The following is a 16,156-nucleotide window of genomic DNA, read 5'->3' on the forward strand; positions in this document are numbered from 1 at the left end:
AGTAAGATCAAAAGAAAACTCCCACCTTATTGTTAGAAACTGTGGCAGGAAATTAAATGTTATGGGATCTTTGTAGAGAAAAAAATGTTTCTATCCTCTTTCCTCTTGTTTCCACAAATTTGCTTCGGCTTAAATGAGAAGACTCTCCCAAACAAAAGTCAACGGATCGGTCCCCATTCAGCTTTACCTTTGCAACATCTCTAGCTCCCTACAGGGCGGTGAAGGGAAAAAAGGGGTAAAGAAAATTTGGACAAATTCTAAAATGCCACTCGATATCATGATTCAACCAAATCCACGTACGTGGGAAAGCCCCTCAGGTACCTACAGGCCCCAGGAACAACGCGTGTGCAGGTGCACACGCACACCCGCCACGCAGAAGAGCAAGCGCTCATCCCTGCCCGTACGGAGATGGGCTGCGGTGGGAAAGGCCTCCTCATGCAGGAAGGAGGTGCTAACTTTACAGTTACTGTCCTGTATCAAGAACGCTCAATTTGACAGAACCGGTTCCCCTGCAAGAAGCGGAGGAAAACATGACAGCTTCCCCTCCGACTTCTCTTCAGCTAAAATACAACCCTGCAGAGCAGCGAGCGCGGACCACACGAAACGCATCCGAGGGACGGAGAGGGAGCGGACCCGAGCTCCCCAAGGCGGGCCGCTTCCCACCCTCAGAGGCGGCCGCTCGCCACCCAGGTCGCGGTGAGAGACCCACCCGACGACGGCGCACGCCGCGCTGCGGTCTGCGTTCGGAAACCTCGGACCGGCTGGCGGGCCCGGGCGTGGAACCCCCGACACAGGACGCGGGAAAGCAGCGAGCCCCAGCCACGCCGAGTTCCAACCGCCGCGGGAGCCGTTGGGGACGCGCCTCCTCGGCCGCAGCCCCGCCCCCGCGCAGGCCGTGCGTGGAGAGGCCCCGGGCGCGGGGCCTGTCGGGACTTGAGGTCCGCGAGCGCGGACCAGCCTCTCCCCCGGAACTACACTTCCCACAGTCACCGCCGCGACGCCCATTGGTGGGAGGGGAGCCGGAGCGCCGAGGCCGCTGGGGTGCCAAGTGGGCGGTGCTGACGCCGGGCCTGCGGGAGCCGAGGCCCGGGAGGGTGTGCACGCGGACGGTGGGCTCCGCCCTCAGCCCCCACCCTCGGTAGGCCGGCGTTTCCCCCGTGAGAAACGCCCCTCCGCCCCGGCCTCCGCCTGGAGTGTCTTCAGTCTCCGAGTTTCCCTGCCCGCCTCGAGGACTCCGGGGGGTAAAGGCGGGGCCGAGGCCCCAGGAACACCCCCTCCCACGCCTCTTTCAGCCCGTGGTCGGCCCGGCAGGGATGGGCGGCGAGATCTGGCTGCCCTTCCCGGTGGTGCTCTTGGGCGCTCTGCTGCTGCCGGGGGCGGCCGGCTTCACGCCCTCCTTAGACAGCGACTTCACGTTTACCCTTCCGGCGGGCCAGAAGGAGTGCTTCTACCAGCCCATGCCCCTGAAGGCCTCGCTGGAGATCGAGTACCAAGTAAGTGCCGCGGCCGAGCCAGCCTCCTTCCTTCGGCGTAGCTGCGCCTCGCCGCCTCTCACCCGCTCGGAAACTTCCTGCCGACGGCGCGAGTGGCGGAGGGGCGAGTGTGCAGGGCGAGGCCGCCAGGGACGCGGGCCGGTTCCGCGCAGGCGCGCGAGGCCCGGCGCTCGCTGGGGCTGGGGATCGAGACGCCGGGCGGGACCTGGAACCACTAGCCGCGCTCCAACCCTAACCCTGACCCTTTCCTCCCGTCGGAAAGGGGCCAGCTCTGGTGATGTCGGTGATTTTTCTCTTGGTTTCATAATTCGCCCAAGGCTTTTCTAGCCCGGACACGCTGCAGTCCTGGGAATTTCACAATACAGGCCTAATACACGTTCTCCTTAGTCATTGGATGAGATGGTGACACTCGCTTTAATCACCCCCACCACTCTCACCCAGTTCCGGTATTATAAATCTACACGGTCATTGCTTCAGTTAAGGATTTTTCAACTGTGACCATGTGACTATCACTAAATCCTATTTTGGAATGTTTTGAAAGGGGCTATTGGTGTGTTTAATGGTACATTTTTTTCTCAGTTATATATCCATTTAAAAAATTGTATATTAAAACTTTATAATCTTTCATTCAGCATTCTTAGCATTTCTCTCATACCATTGCTTTCTTTTTTTACTGTCTGCATAATATTAATGGGGAATTGTCTTGATTTATGTAGTCATTCTGGTAGAGAGTAATTTCTAAGAAGAAATCTTGTTAGCTCCAATACATCTGATTTCAATGTTTCTAAGAAGCACTGCAAAAAAAAAAAAAAAAAACCTTGGTATGGGTCATCTTTAAATTTTTTACAAGTTACTTAATTTTTAACCAGATGTTAATTTTTTATAGTTGATGTAGAGAATTTTTTTTCAAAAACAGGTCACATATAGAGCCAAGTAGAATTTTCATCCAAAGGAACTCTAGAATTAGATTTATAGATGCATAAAGTAAGCATAGAGAGTAAAGTATCTAATGTCATATAATTAGTGAGCAAAATTGAGGCTAGATCTCAATATTTCTTGATTTCCAGTCCAGTTCAAAGTTCATTTACTGAACAATTACCATGTGTCAATAATTGAGGGTGGAGGGTTGGACATGGAGGAGCCAACGAGCAAAAGAGCCCTTTTCAAGGATCTTAATATTTAAGTACTGGCTCATAAACATGTAATTTCAGTAAAATATGGTTAGGTGCTATTGGAGGAGGGCTTCTTCTGGGGTTTCAGAAAATGATTTTGGGAGAAAATAAATTGGAATCTAGAAAGATGCTTAAGTGATACAGGAATGCAAGGAAGGAGGGACATTTCAGGAAAAGGAACAAAATGAATAGAAAGTTCTGAAAATGCATAGTATGAGTGTTTTAGCAGTGGGCAGTGTGTAGTGGACACTACAAGTGCTGAGTTTTTGTTGGACCTTCAGACGATAAAGTCTAGGGAAGAGAAGAAAAAGAGACTGGAGCAGTCAGGAGGCTAGATCATGAATCATGAATCTTAGCTTCTGCGCCATGCTACTTAGCTTTGACCTTTTTCTGTACGAGGGACACTGAAGATTAATAAGCACTGTGGTAAGAGTCAAAAGTGTTTTACAGTGAGGAAGATGGACTTAAGGAGGGCAAGATTAAAGGCAAGGAAACCAGCTACAGGGTTAGAGAAATAGTCTAGATAAGAAAACAATTTTTATTGCTCAGAATTCATCAGTATTTACCCAGGTATTAAGGAAGAAATCAATTTTAAACTCCTAACCTTTTATGATTAAGAGCTCCAACAGTAGAGAAAAAAAATGCCTAGGTTGAAATTCTGACTCTGTCACATACTACCTGTATGATCTTGAACAAGTTACTTAACCCTACACTTTTAAAATCGAAATGGTACTAGTAAAAGTTGATTTGACCTAAGTGTTCATGTACCATCCCTGACACTTAGTAAACATTCAATGAATGTTCGCTTTTTTTTTATATTTACACATACAGAGTTATGTAGCTGGTGTGGTTTAGCCTTATATTTTGCATCTTTGATCACTTTCAAAGGGACTATTCTCCTAAAGCATTCTCCCTAAACAATGTAATCGTTTTGATTGAGAAAAGAAGTAAAATTGTTACGTGTCTGTTGTCCTAGACAGTGTTGGAACAGTTGATAGGGTGGAAATCATCTTCAGCCCTTTGCATTTTCCAACTCCGTGATTAATTTTCCAGTAACTACAAGCTACTGGGTTTTGTTTTAGTTTTTAGAATGTCAGGGAACCGGGAGGGTGGGTAGAGTGCATGCTTAGCATGCTTGAGGTCCTAGGTTCAATACCCAGTACCTCCTTTAAAAAAATAAAATGTCAGGGAACAGACATTCTAAACATTGTCCTTGGTTTACTGTGACATATTGAACAATTTTAACCATTACTTACTTTTCAGGTGTAGCAGGACACTTAGGATAATTGACCAGCCCCACATTGTATTAAGTTCTTGAAATTTTTTAATGTCAATACATTTATCTTATAAATAAAATATATCATTCACTTAAAACTTTAAATTATTGAGTGCTTAATTTGTGTAAACATATGCTGGGTATTATAGATGCAATGATGAGAAGAATATCCTCCCTGCACTCATGCAGTCTTGTGAGGGGAAGGACGTTTATCAAAGTATTATACTAATAAGTGTGAAGTTAGAACTCTGCTAAGTGCTGCTGTGAAGCTAAGTTCATAAGCTAAGAGAGTGTTTAGTAGGAGAGCTTGATTTCATCTGGGAAGTGAGAGAAGACATCCTAGAAGTGGAATTCAGATCTGTGGAAGGCTTACTAGGGATAACAGAGGAGGGGGACTGCTGGGGAGTGGAACAAGGCGATGGGTGAACAGAACAACATGTGGTAATGCGAGGCTCTGAGGAAGAAGACTGAGTAACACTTTGAGGGACTGAAAGACTATTACAAAGCAGGGAAAGTGGCAGTCGTCCGACGTGATCCATTGAAATCACTGGGAAGTTTAGTTTCAGATTATGGTACTGTTTTATTTTATATTTTCAATAGATATTTTGTATAATTTTTAAGTTACCTTCTGTATTTTTAAATACCATTTTAACGATTTCATGAAGCATGACAGTTACTACCAATAATATCTTTTGCTTTGCTCGCGTCTTTGTTTAGTTTTTTTATATTGCTTGTTTTTTGATTTAATGGATATGGTTTTGGTTTTTTTGGAGGATAACCTTGAGTAATACTTTTGAGCACTTTGAGTACTTGGATATCTGAAAATGGCTTTACCTTTTGCTTTCACTTCAGTAAATGTAATTTTTTCATTGGGGAACATTGAAGACGTGACTTCATTGTGATTTCTGCATCTGGTGTATACGCAGGAGTGCTGGTGCCAGTTCTTGCTTTTTTCAGTTCTCTGCTACTTCGCTTTGGGAGTTTCTAGGTTGTTCTTTATAAATCCGTTGGAAAAGTCAGTAGGGTTTTTTAACCTTGTTTCATTTGTCCTGCTTCACATCTATTAGACCCTTTTAGTCTAAAGATTTTTATCTTTTGGTGCAGGAATTTTTATTTTCTTAATTTGATAAATTCCTCTCTTCATTTCTCTTGGTTCTTCTTTTTGAAATACTCTAGGTGGATATTTGAAATCTTTAGCTCTGTCCTTCATACGGGTCTTACCATTGCCTTCAGACTATCTGCCTATACCTTTTTACCTCGTTCTGAGAATTTCTTGGCTCCTTCTAGTTCTCTGATTTTTAGTCTCTATCCTTGTCCATTCTGCTGTCATTACATTTGTTAAGGCTTTATTTTGGCAATCACATTTTTGTTTTTTCTAAGAACTTTTTCATATCAGCATCTTCATTTTTTAATGAATTTTGCATTCTTGATTTTCTCTGAAGATATATAATACAATTATCTGATATATAATACAAGCATTTTAAAGTTTATTTATATTATTTTTTCAGAATTTGATTCTCTGAGAAAAACCAGTAATATGAAAATCAGGGCATCAGTTTCAACAAACACTTGGTGATTCTCTAGTCTGTGGGAGACTTTTGAGATTGATAGGTATTGGTAGCTCAGTGGACTATCTTCCAGAAATTCCTTACTCTTCAAACTGTTAACAGCTTTCCTAGATTTCAAGTGTTGTTATGGATTATTTGTACTGTTATGTTTTCTTCATTTCATTGAGATTTAAAGAAGAAAAAGAATTATGTCTATTTAGCTAGCCATTTGAAACCAGTTCTGTTGATGGGTTAAGTAGAGCATAGGAGTTAGGTAATATTTTATCTTGCTCCATTAAAGCCACCAAGAAAAAAATAAAGTGATGCTATATAAGAAAAAGAGTAGCCTTTGGAGGCAGATTGCTGAGTTCAGATTTTGACCGTGCCACTTGTTTGCCATGTTGTGAAGGATAAAGCACCTGAAACAATGTGTGGCATAAACTGTGCTTGTTAGCTGCCATCGTCACCATCATCAGGACATTTGGAGACTGTAAAGGAAAAGGTTGTGTTTATTGTCCAGTAAGGAAATAGCTTACTTGGATTATACAGTTCATATTGAGAAATAGTAGATGATGCGTTGAAGTCGGTTGGAATCAGATCATGGAGTCCTTGGGTTCCAGGCTAAGAAGTAGCTAATTATTATTTTACTGAGGAGGAAAGACACTCAGAAGTTACATAGCAAACTGTAAATTGCCCAAGTTGAACTCTCTTCTGTGTTTCTTTCTACTCTGCAGGGCTTTTCAATGAAGGCACTGTTTTAGGAAGATTATTTTGGTAATACCCATAAGGCCTAAATGTAATGATGGCAACAGGAGTTGGCACCAAAGGGACATGTTCCAAAAATGAATGGAATTTTGAACCAGATGGTCTTTGTGCTCCTTTCTAGCCCTGAGACGAGTCTGTTGACTGTCTTACCCTGTGGGTTTACAAATGAAATTTTCTCATAAAGGATCTACTTAATATAACTTATTTTCAGAATTTGTAAAATGTGTTCTCTTCTTCTGTGCCTTTCTGTAGGTTTTAGATGGAGCAGGATTAGATATTGATTTCCATCTTGCCTCTCCAGAAGGAAGAACCTTAGTTTTTGAACAAAGAAAATCAGATGGAGTTCACACGTAAGTAATCACTTAGTTGAGCTCTTTGGTCTGAATCACGCCAGGGGGCTGTTGGCAGAGCAGGCAGGTTCAGCACATCTGATACTAAGGAGCAGCATCAAATGCTTCCACGTGAACGTGTTAGTCCGTCCTTGATAGTGGTCTGTCTTAAGCTAAAATGCCTTCTGTTAACCTCCTTTTTGTTTAGGCATGTTTTTTTGATCCTGACTGAATGTTTCCTTTGCTTTGGTTAGGTAGGTATTCCCTAGGTACGGCACTCAGTCTGTTGAGGCCTTGTGAGCCTGCCTTTCTGGACAGCACAGGCGTTTTCCATCTTAGCTATAAGTTACTACTGCAGGTATGTGTCTTTAAGTTCCTTGAGCTGCTAGCTCTATCTTCCTTGCCTGTTGTTTTCTTTCTTGAAACAACAGAACAATACACCTCTACATGTATAACTTTTTATTTTACTTGAACCTCACTCTTTTTAGATAATTAGAAGGCCTGAAAGTAAAAAGATCTGACCACAGGAAACCATAGAGAAAGAAAATACTTCTTATTACTCTTTGAGTTTAGAGTTTGATAAAAGGGCCATACATTGTCCTCTGATGTCTCATTTCTCTTTGCTCGTATCTCAGAGGTGTTAGTCTGTTCCAGTCTATTATTTTATTGTGGCGCTTTCTTTACTCGTTATTATGTTCAAACTGTTTATAGGAATAAGAAGAGCAAGTATGGAGTGTCTAATATTTGCCATAAACTGGGCTTTGCATTTTATATGCTTCTAAATTAATCATTCCAACGCACTGTGAGATAGATTCTTTGATTCCCCAATTCCCATTTTACAGACCAGGAGGCTCAGAGAAATTAAATAAGTCTGCAGGGATACACATTTATTAAAAGGAGGAGGCAGGATGAACCAAAATTCCTGCTTTATACCATACGATGCTTAGAACATCTCTGGCACATAGCACTGTGTTAAGTACTAGCTATTGTTATAATTCATTGGCCTTTGTTAGTCAAAGTACCTGGCATGTAACTGATACTCAGTAATTACTGAATACATGTATGAGTGAACGAGAGTGGGGGGGAAAGTCTCAACCATAATTTTTTAAGATACTCATTTAAAACTGCTTCTGAAAACGGCATTTTACCTATGCAGAGCTCAAAAAATTTGCACAAACTGTTGATAAATATAAGAGGAATAGTAATTTTAAAGTCAGTTGAGATTGATATACATGGAATTAACTAAGCTTTCTCTTGATAGGTGTATGAACAAGAAGTAAAAGTGTAGTTCATCTTCAAATGTCAGAATATGGGAAATGTATAGAATTTCTGCCAATTTAAATTTCTTTCTAATTTCCTGCTTTCAGTTATAGATAAATTAAAATTAACCGTTAGGGGGGAAAGTATCTTATTGCTTTTTTGCATAGAATGACCTCTCATTAAACCACAGGAGAAAAGAATGAGTTTGTAAGAATTCACATTTATTGAGTTCTTTTGATGTGCCAGGTCACTGTTCTAAGCACTTTACATGTATTAATTTTTTTATTCTTCCCTACAGTCCTGTGAGGTACATGATATTGTTATCATTTTACCAATGAAGAAATTGAGGCACAGAGCAGTTAAGTACGTTGCTGAAGGTTACACAGCTAATGAACAGCGATGCAACGATTTAAAACCAGTCAGGCCAACTCTTAACCACTACACCAAATTTACAAATCTACTTTCTAAAAATTAGACGTAAACAGAAATTGTATCTTTAGTTATATTAACTTTTTAAAGGCAACTAAAATCTCAGTTATACCACTGAAGTAGTTTTTTTTCCTTAAATTAAATCTTTGAAACAAATACTGTCCCTTCCGGAAGTCAGGGTTGGTAAAAATGTCTCCAGACAGAGCCTTAGACAGTGTAGGTAATACCTGTTTGTCTAGCACTGCCTGCCGTGAGGAGGAGTCATATATAAAAGCGTTTTTCTAAACCACTGAATTACTATTACCCAAACTCACACCAGACGACTGAATGCTAATTGTTTTTCTACTTGGAAGGAAAATTCACTCTTTTGTCTGCTTTTATTTGGATAATATTTTGTATCATTTGCAGTAATAAGAGTCCTTTGTATTAAAGGCAGGCAACACAGATTTAAAAAGAGGTTTATATTAACTAGAATGTAGTAAACATCTTTTTTTTGTGTGTTGTATACACGTGCTAAACTCCTATATCTGAGTCAGTGCTTCTCAGACATTTTTCATTTCTCCACCGTCCCCATGTAGCCTTTTTAGGACTTTTTCCCTCATCATCTCCCATGAAATTTTAATACCAAAGATATACCACATGCCCTTTTTTTTTTTTCTTGCTGTATATCTGTGCTTTATCTATAAAAAGAATAGTTACACAGCTTACCCTTTTTATCCATTGCAGGGTTAAGAATGGCTAAATAAAGTTGGGTTAAGTAAAACTAAGACAAAATTAAAAGATTGAAAAACCATTAACACTAACTTTGTATTTTCTGAATAACTTTTAATATGATTTATTTGCTTATATATTGTTAATTATATATGCAAATTAGCAATTTATAGACATAAGAGTAATGTAATTAAAATTTTTTAAATCATTCCATTTTTCAAGGAAAGTAGAATGATTGAAACAAATTACATTAATTTCTTTCAGTGACCTTAAACTTTTGCTTGATGTGGGAAAGTAACTTTAGCTACTCAAAAAGTCATTCAGATATTATTGACTTTTTCCCCTGTGTTTGGCATAGTTAATGATGAGCTGAATAACCTTTGTAAAATTAAATAATAAAATATAAACTAGTTTTATTCAAACTCCCTCCCAAAATTCAAGATTAAAAGAGATAAAATATATGAGAGCAGTGTGTAAATTATGAAGGAATGTACAGGTGTTGGTGGCTATTTTTATTTATAATATATATGCTAAAATCTAGTCACATTCCTAAGTAGTTGGGCCCACAGAAGGCTGTAGAGAATAACACCAGGCGGCCAGACGCACACATCCACCAGGGAGCCTGTGGCATCAGCAGGCATGTGCAGGCCACCTCAACCGTGACTCCTGGATCAAGCAGTCAGTCCACCTACAGTCCTCCCGTCACAGCTGTGTGCTAACATTTTGTAGCACTGGTCCTGCATACATTTTGTATATCTTTCAAGAACTCATAGTGCTTGTGATATGCTCAAGAAAATCCAATAAGAGAAAATTAAATACAAAGGAACAAGATTTTGTCAGGTAGGATTGAGCTTTGGAGGGTCACAGTACCACCATGTCTAAGATTTTTCTGCCCCTCTTGAGCAGTTTTCTCCCTTAGGGGGCAGTATCCCTCCACCGAGAATGCACAGTCTAAGTGAATGCTGCCCTTCAGAATAGTCACCTTTGGTGATTATACACTTACTGTAACAGTGATGCCATTAATCAGAATATAGTGGGAAAATTTCCTCAGGAAATGCCCCACATCTAGGTCATGTTACATAACAGTCATGACATTTCATTGTTTTATTCCTTTTAATATTGCTCCCTGCTGTGTTCATACCAGCATTTGCTTCAGGCTCCTTCCAAAGGTGAAATGCACTCTCAAAAAACAAAGGTGTGTCATGATTGAGGAGACTGTGAAGAATACAGGCTGGCTGTGAACAGTGCTGTAGAGAGATCAAGTAACTAGAGAGGCAGAAAACCCAGCTTCACCTGTGCCAGTAACAGGCTGCATGATCATGGGCAAGTGTCTTCATCTATGTGAACCTTGTTCTACTTACCTTGAAAAGGTCAATTGTGCCCAGTTTCAAACATGAGGGTAAGGGTTAAAAGAGAGAAAATATATGAAAGCAGTGTGTAAATTATGAAGGGGTATACAAGTACTGGCTATTTTTATTTGTAGTATATATGCTAAAATCCAATCACATTGCTGAGTAGTTCTCTCGTACGCTTCAACAAAACAGTTAAGTCAGAAAAGGGGGGGAGAGGATGGAGATTGGCTTAAAAGATGTGAGAATCACATCTTTTTTGTTCAGAAAGTTGTAGAAAATAATATAAGCTGCCTCAAAATTTAAGCAGTCCAGCATATTGGAGATTATTGAAAATCATTTAGATTTTCACATGAATAGTCACAACAAAAACTAAAACATTTTGAACTTTGAACTTTTTTTATGGCCAGCAGTAGTTAATGTCATTAGCCTGTGCAGTATTTTGTTTGTTAAAGTTTCTCCCTACAAAAAAATTATTAGAAAACTACTTTGCTAAAGTAACTCTGCCCAGGCCAGTTATCTTGACTGTGACACTAATGGGACCAAGATCCTAAGTTCAGTTTAGATGTGAGTGGCATTTATTCAGTAAAGGTAATGCCGCTTTGAGTAAATCTCTGGTTGTTGGCCACTGAACACATCCCTAATCTTTGTAAACGATATTATAAAGATGTATTTAATTCGTAAGGGGCCTGGAAAAAAGCATTTAGGACAATCCATCACTTTTAATTTTTATTTTTTTAATTTTTAAAAAATTTTATTGAAGTATGGTTGATTTATCATGTTGCGTTAGTTTCAGGTAAACAGCAAAGCGATTCAGTTATACATATATGTCCTTTTTCAGATTCTTTTCCATTATAGATTATTACAAGATATTGAATATAGTTCTCTGTGCTCTACAGTAGGTCCTTGTTGATTATGTATGTTATATATATAGTAGTGTGTATATGTTAATCTCAAACTCTTAATTTATCACTCCCCCCAGTCTCTTTCCCCTTTGATAACCAGTTTGTTTTCTATGTCTGCATCACTGCTTTTCATAACAAAACAAAACAAAACTCACTTTACAGATTAATCTCAATTAAAGGGGAGGTTTATAGTGGTATTTCCGTATGAATTGAACTCATTACAAATTATTTTCAATAATATGCAAATATTAAGGTTCATTGTGAATTATCATGTATCTAGGTTTTTAATCCTGTTCTCTTCCAAAAATTAGGTCAAGATTATTTACCATAATTCACTGAGTAAACACCAAGCACATCTTAAGTTGCAAGTACTTGAACGTATACTTCCAGGTTGCCACTTTCCCAAGAAATTATTAATTATCTTTCAATATTAAAGAAATCTTTCTATCAACAAGCTATCCAATTATTATAAACGATGTTATTTCTTCTCTTTTATAGTAGTCTTTCCTTTGATCCCAGATGGAAGTGCAGATAACTGAAGACATGTCCTTTTTTGAAATACAGGATAGAGACAGAAGTTGGTGACTACATGTTTTGCTTTGATAATACATTCAGTACCATTTCTGAGAAGGTGATTTTCTTTGAATTAATCCTGGATAACATGGGAGAACAGGAGCAAGAACAAGAGGACTGGAAGAAATACATTACTGGCACAGATATGTTGGATATGAAACTGGAAGACATTCTGGTCAGTATGGTCTTTTAATAAAATAATACAAATTACTAACATCCAGAGACCTTACCACATGATAGGCACTGAGCTAAGCATTTTATCTGCATTAACTCATTTATCCTTACTTACCTCTATGAGGATTATCATCTCCATCTTTCCAATGAGGAAAATTATGACTTAGGGATATTTTGTAATGTTTCTGTCACATAACCAGAGAGAGGGACAGCTAGAATTTGAACACAGACTCCCTTAGAACGTTCACAGACAGAAGAGTGTAATGATCTGTGGCATACTTGCACATAGAGTAAAACTGAGTAATTTGTATACATTTAAGATGTACAGGCTTTTTTCTTCTCACAGCATAGTTTTTATAACATGGAATCTGATATTACTTGATTAATTAATTTGGCAATACTGTTAACATTACTCAGACCAAACCTAGCAATTATTATCAGAAGCTAGCACTATACTCAGGAGTAAAAACATTTAATTATGGCTTCTTTGCTTGTATTGCTTTATGCTTTATGATAAATATGCATAATGAAATATAGTTTTATACATTTAGCAGAGCAGTCTGAAATTTTGTGTATATTTTTTGCATTTAAATGAGGACTTTAAGCAAATCTGGTTTTTGGGGGGTTTTTTTTTTGCCATCAATACCTTGACATCATTTTGAATCTCAGTTTACCTTATATTCATGTAGACCTTTTATAGTTGTCAAGGCATTTTTCACCAGGACCCTGCTATAAAAATAGTTTTTTTGGAAGATGTACAACTTAGAATGCCTCTTGGTAAGCCTGTTTTATAAATGTGATCCTGGAACATTTTTGTATTAAAAACAGATTATACTTTTGGATGTATAGTAATAAGAGCATCTAAAATTGAAATATTTCTAATTTCACTACTACTTTGTGAGATAAAAACATTGTATGTTTTTCTGGATACCAAACTGGACCAGACCAACATTCAAAGAAGAAAATATTACAAACGCATAGTGCATTATGTAAATACCCAAAAGCTGTCATCAGTTAGGTTTTTTAAAACATAGTCCTTTTCTTACAGTTGTAAGGGCTAAGAAGACAATGTATGTCTAAATTACACTATGCCATGCAAATATATTTTCATATTACCTATTTTCAATTCACAGTAGCTTTGTTCTTTTTTTAAATAACTAATTGTAAGCAATAAATACATTATGAGGACTATTCCATAAACTTTATGTAATAAAGATCTTTAGGTAATCTAAGTAGTACCTCTCTTAATTAAAATTGTAATTGGATATTAAACTGAGTACTGTGAAGCACATTTTTAATTAATTTAAAATTACTGAGCATTGTTTTATACTAAAATTATTTTATTTATCTCCAGGAATCCATCAACAGTATCAAGTCCAGACTAAGCAAAAGTGGTCATATCCAAACTTTGCTTAGAGCATTTGAAGCTCGTGATCGAAACATACAAGAAAGCAACTTTGATAGAGTCAATTTCTGGTCTGTGGTTAATTTAGTAGTAATGGTGGTGGTGTCAGCCATTCAGGTTTATATGCTGAAGAGTCTGTTTGAAGATAAGAGGAAAAGTAGAACTTAAAACTCCAAACTTGGGTATTTAACGTTGAAAAAAAGGACAGAAAAATGCAATAAACTATTACAGTCGACTGTTAATAGTCTTTTCCAAAACATTTTCAGGCATTATCATAAGTAAATTTCAGTGTGAAAGAAAAGTCTTCACTGTCATCTGTACAAGTAATCTTATTGTTCCAGTTGTACTTAAGTGTATAACAAATAACTTACAGGGTACAGATACAAATGAATGAAGCCATATTAATAACGGCAGTTTCCTAATTTGAAAAAATTTTGCAGTTGTCTTAGGTGATTTAAATAAATGAACGTTGGGTCTAAATGTAACCCCAGACAATGTTTTTAAAAGATTCTTTTACCCAGAAGTTTCTTTGTAAATGTGGCAATTATAAATTAATTGTAGAATTTTTCAGTATATTAAGTTATAAGTCACCTGAGAATTACCTAACCATGGATATCTTCAGAAGACAAAGACTCAGCTTTTTACAGGTATCTCCTATGATGTAAATACAAGCATAGGTGTGAAAAACAGATGGGAGATTTTTTATAACCAAGTATGTTTCATTTTAAAAAATAAGCAGAAAGCATTAGTTTTATATACTTAGCCTGTACTCATAAAAGCTGACATTTTGAATAATTCTTAAAAATGCTGCCAAACTTATTAAAATTAGGACAGATTTTCACTTTGAAGTGAAGAAGTTAAAGATTGCTCTCAGTCTCCCTAAGGATACATTCTGTCTAGTCCTTAACTAAGATACAGGATCTTAAAATTAAATGTGAGGGAAAATAATTTTATTTTTATATTACCAACAGTGTTACGTTAGTTTTAACATATTTACTGACTTAGATGATACATTATTACCAGCAGTTGTGAAGGAAATGTTGCTAAAAGGATCTGGGCCTAATATAAATATCTCCTTTTTTGAGTTCTCAAAATCAATAAAAAATAAAATCAATATAAAAGAAATTAGGGAAATCTGAGAATATCCAGTCAAAATAAAGTTGACTTAAACTATAAACAGGTATCTGGAATCTGGTTGGCTCATAATAATGACTCAATCCTAATATCAATCATGAGATTAATTTTCAGTTAACTGGAAGAAACTGAGTTTTGGCTGTGGGGTTTACTTTTTACAATTGTTTTATTCTGTTTTGAATTATCTTTCAATTATTCAGGTACATTTTATGGAACATAAACTCTCCTGGGTGTACATATTTATTACAGTTTTTATTATAACTTACATAAAATGACATTTCTGACCACTTTATTTACTGACATTCAAGCAAGGATTGGAAACCCACAGAATTCCAAGTTTAAACACTCAGTATGTGAGTGACCGTATCGGCTCTGCCATCCCCTCTTACTCAAGTACTAGTAATTTAGTTACATTATGAATGGCATAGAGTTTTTAGGTTACACCCATTTGTCATACTGTTTATGACATAGGAGTTCAAAACAATCAACTTACAAACTTGAGTACAGAACAACGTCTGTAGGTTAGAACTGCTGGGACTGTGAATAAGCAATAATGATATCCAGAGAGTGGTTTCATCTGTAATTTACACTTCAAGAGGGGTACAGAAAGAGATACATTCCCCCTCCTTCTTACATATTTCCCTCTTCTTTTTGGGAGAATAGCTTAGGTTTCCCTTCTCTGAACCTTTTTAAAAATGAGATACATAAATGCCATCCATAGATGACTGAGTACCTTAACTGGCCAAGAAAGTGCTTTAAGTGTTCAGGAGTAGCCCCTGTAACACAAGGGCCAGTAAGATTATTGCCCATGAGGAGCCCCCCCCCATCCCCTTCTGCTAAACTCATGGTGAGAAGCAAACTTAAAGTACTATACCTAATGAACAACACAGACACAAACTACTGCATCTTTCCCACGAAACTGTGATTAAGATTCTACCTCTTACGTATGGCTGGTTACTGTGCTGTGCTCCGACTCCTTCCCTGACAATGACTTTGTTACATCCTCGTCCACATGTGATTTGTGCCACTAAATCTACACCTTTGGTTCAGTGACTTCTCAATATATAATAATGGCCTTATTTGGAGAACAAATTTAGGAATATTGAGGACAATTTTATTTTTATAGACAAAGTGGAAAGAGAGATTATTTAAGAAGCATGTTACCTGTATTATCTAAAAAGTAAAACTTGTAAGCAAAGAACTAAATTCTTTAATATTTCTAAAGGAATATTGTTTATCTGCATCATATGGTTTTATAATGTCAGTATTCAGTTTTGAAACTGAAGTTAGGCTAAAGTTGAGTAAGCTATTTATCACTTAATATGCTTTTGTCTTCAGGTTTTATGTGCACTTTTAAAATACAATATCTAAGGCCTAGAGTTCCACTATGGTTTGCATTCGGTTCATTAATGATTGCTGTTCTTTCATGTGAATGTCAAGACATAGAAGGTGAATAAGTAGTTGAAGTAACATTGAAATGAATTACAAACTGAAATGTAATTTTACATTAGGTGTGTTTATCCTTCTTAAGCATTGTGTCCTAAAATTGATAAAAATTGAGTCCCTATAACTGTATGCTTCCCCAAAGAAAAGTCTTTATCTGAAGTTTTTAAATAAATGGATTCATTCTGTGA

The 16,156-nt window shown here is 37.7% G+C and overlaps 2 protein-coding genes across 9 annotated transcripts in view; one reads left to right on the forward strand and one right to left on the reverse strand.

The window, feature by feature from the left end:
- The window catches only part of CCDC18 (coiled-coil domain containing 18), a 101,363-nt gene extending 99,733 nt beyond the window's left edge, over positions 1–1,630 (reverse strand). For 4 of the 7 annotated variants that reach the window (XM_072968203.1, XM_072968199.1, XM_072968204.1 and 1 more), the window contains exons 1-2: positions 710–844; positions 26–208 (exon numbers count right to left, since the gene is read on the reverse strand). The gene's annotated coding sequence lies outside the window, so the exon portion shown is untranslated. Of the gene's footprint in view, positions 1–25; positions 209–709; positions 845–1,490 lie in introns of those variants that run through there. The other 3 variants (XM_072968200.1, XM_072968205.1, XM_072968206.1) reach the window with 3 other exon arrangements.
- TMED5 (transmembrane p24 trafficking protein 5) lies at positions 898–16,156 on the forward strand. Of its 2 annotated transcripts, XM_031680444.2 has the most exons (5): positions 898–1,493; positions 6,506–6,603; positions 11,801–11,984; positions 12,706–12,760; positions 13,338–13,453. In XM_031680444.2, the coding sequence occupies exons 1-5, from the start codon at positions 1,314–1,316 to the stop codon at positions 13,397–13,399; spliced, it is 579 nt and encodes a 192-aa protein (XP_031536304.1). In that variant the 5' UTR covers positions 898–1,313; the 3' UTR covers positions 13,400–13,453. The 2 variants fall into 2 exon arrangements, with proteins under 2 accessions (XP_031536304.1, XP_031536303.1); XM_031680443.2 differs by lacking the exon at positions 12,706–12,760 and having other exon boundaries at positions 979–1,493; positions 13,338–16,156.

The sequence above is a fragment of the Vicugna pacos genome, chromosome 9, assembly GCF_048564905.1.
Source record: "Vicugna pacos chromosome 9, VicPac4, whole genome shotgun sequence".
Taxonomy (NCBI): domain Eukaryota; kingdom Metazoa; phylum Chordata; class Mammalia; order Artiodactyla; family Camelidae; genus Vicugna; species Vicugna pacos.

Excerpts from the sequence above, each read along its gene's own strand:
- TMED5 (XM_031680443.2), top strand. The coding sequence starts at position 1,314 with ATGGGCGGCGAGATCTGGCTGCCCTTCCCGGTGGTGCTCTTGGGCGCT. Across the intron at positions 6,604-11,800 it reads AAATCAGATGGAGTTCACAC|GATAGAGACAGAAGTTGGTG; the intron begins GTAAGTAATCAC and ends TTTGAAATACAG. Across the intron at positions 11,985-13,337 it reads TGAAACTGGAAGACATTCTG|GAATCCATCAACAGTATCAA; the intron begins GTCAGTATGGTC and ends ATTTATCTCCAG.